The sequence below is a fragment of the Rhinopithecus bieti genome, unplaced genomic scaffold, assembly GCF_001698545.2.
Source record: "Rhinopithecus bieti isolate Rb0 unplaced genomic scaffold, ASM169854v2 scaffold_61195, whole genome shotgun sequence".
NCBI lineage: Eukaryota > Metazoa > Chordata > Mammalia > Primates > Cercopithecidae > Rhinopithecus > Rhinopithecus bieti.
The window spans coordinates 355-1321 of NW_016898166.1; the positions used below are offsets into that span (position 1 = coordinate 355).

At 58.8% G+C, this 967-nt stretch overlaps 1 protein-coding gene across 1 annotated transcript; it reads left to right on the top strand.

The window, feature by feature from the left end:
- The first annotated feature begins 250 nt into the window (after nt 1-250).
- Nucleotides 251-591, top strand: LOC108526011 (keratin-associated protein 12-4-like). Its single transcript, XM_017866727.1, is given in 2 exon segments — nt 251-362; nt 365-591. Coding segments are annotated over 2 exon segments (339 nt in total).
- Nucleotides 592-967: the final 376 nt, after the last annotated feature.

A 967-nucleotide genomic window follows, 5' to 3' on the forward strand; every position in this document is an offset into this window, starting at 1 on the left:
CTGTTTCCAGGAAACACACGGTCTGCTGAATGATAGGGCACCCCAGCTGAAAGAGTTTCCTGAACTGAGTAACCTCAACAAGAAAACCCAGAAAGATCAACCGGAGAGGGCAGAGGAGGAAAACCACCCATGAGGAAGATGCCAGGGGCTTGTTGCCAGGATGCCGGTGGCCTGGGTATAAAGGCCACCCAAGGAAGCAGGCTCCAGACCAGCCCTGTCCTCTGCGCCCCCCATCTGTCCACACTCCATCATGTGCCACACCAGCTGCTCTTCAGGCTGCCCGATGGCCTGCCCTGGCTCCCCATGCTGCGTCCCCAGCACCTGCTACCCACCCCAGGGCTGTGGGACCTCCTGCTGCTGCTCAGCCCCTGTGTGGCTCTGCTGTGCCGGCCCCTGTGTGGGGTGTCCACCTGCTGCCAGCCGGCTTACTGTGTGCCCAGCCCCTGCCAGGTGGCCTGCTGTGTGTCCGTGAGCTGCAAGCCTGTTTTGTGTGTGGCCTCCTTCTGCTTAACCTCCGGGTGCTGCCAGCCCTCCTGCCCCACCCTGGTCTATAGACCGGTCACCTGCAGCACCCCACCTGCTGCTGAGTGAGTGGCCTCCTAGGACCCTTGTAGGTGTGAGGTCGGAAGCCAGCAGGCTCTCTGAACTCCTGCCAGGCAGTCCCCACATCCTCTCACAGCAGACTTTCGTCACCTGACCAGACCACCTGCCTCCTTTGCAGCACGGTCATTAGATCCCGACCAGTGAGTCCATGTGCCTTTCTACAGTTTCCCCAGGTTCTCAGCCTGGGTTATCCACAGGGCCCTCTGCACTGTCTGACTTTGAGTCTCTTGCAAATATCTCATAAATACCAGATGCTGAGCGCTCACCTGAGTCTGTGTGATGCCTTCTCCTCAGCATCTTTGCCACACTCCTTCTTCAGGAGGTTTCTTCCCCAGGATTCTGGAAAGTTCCTTCCCTGCAGAGA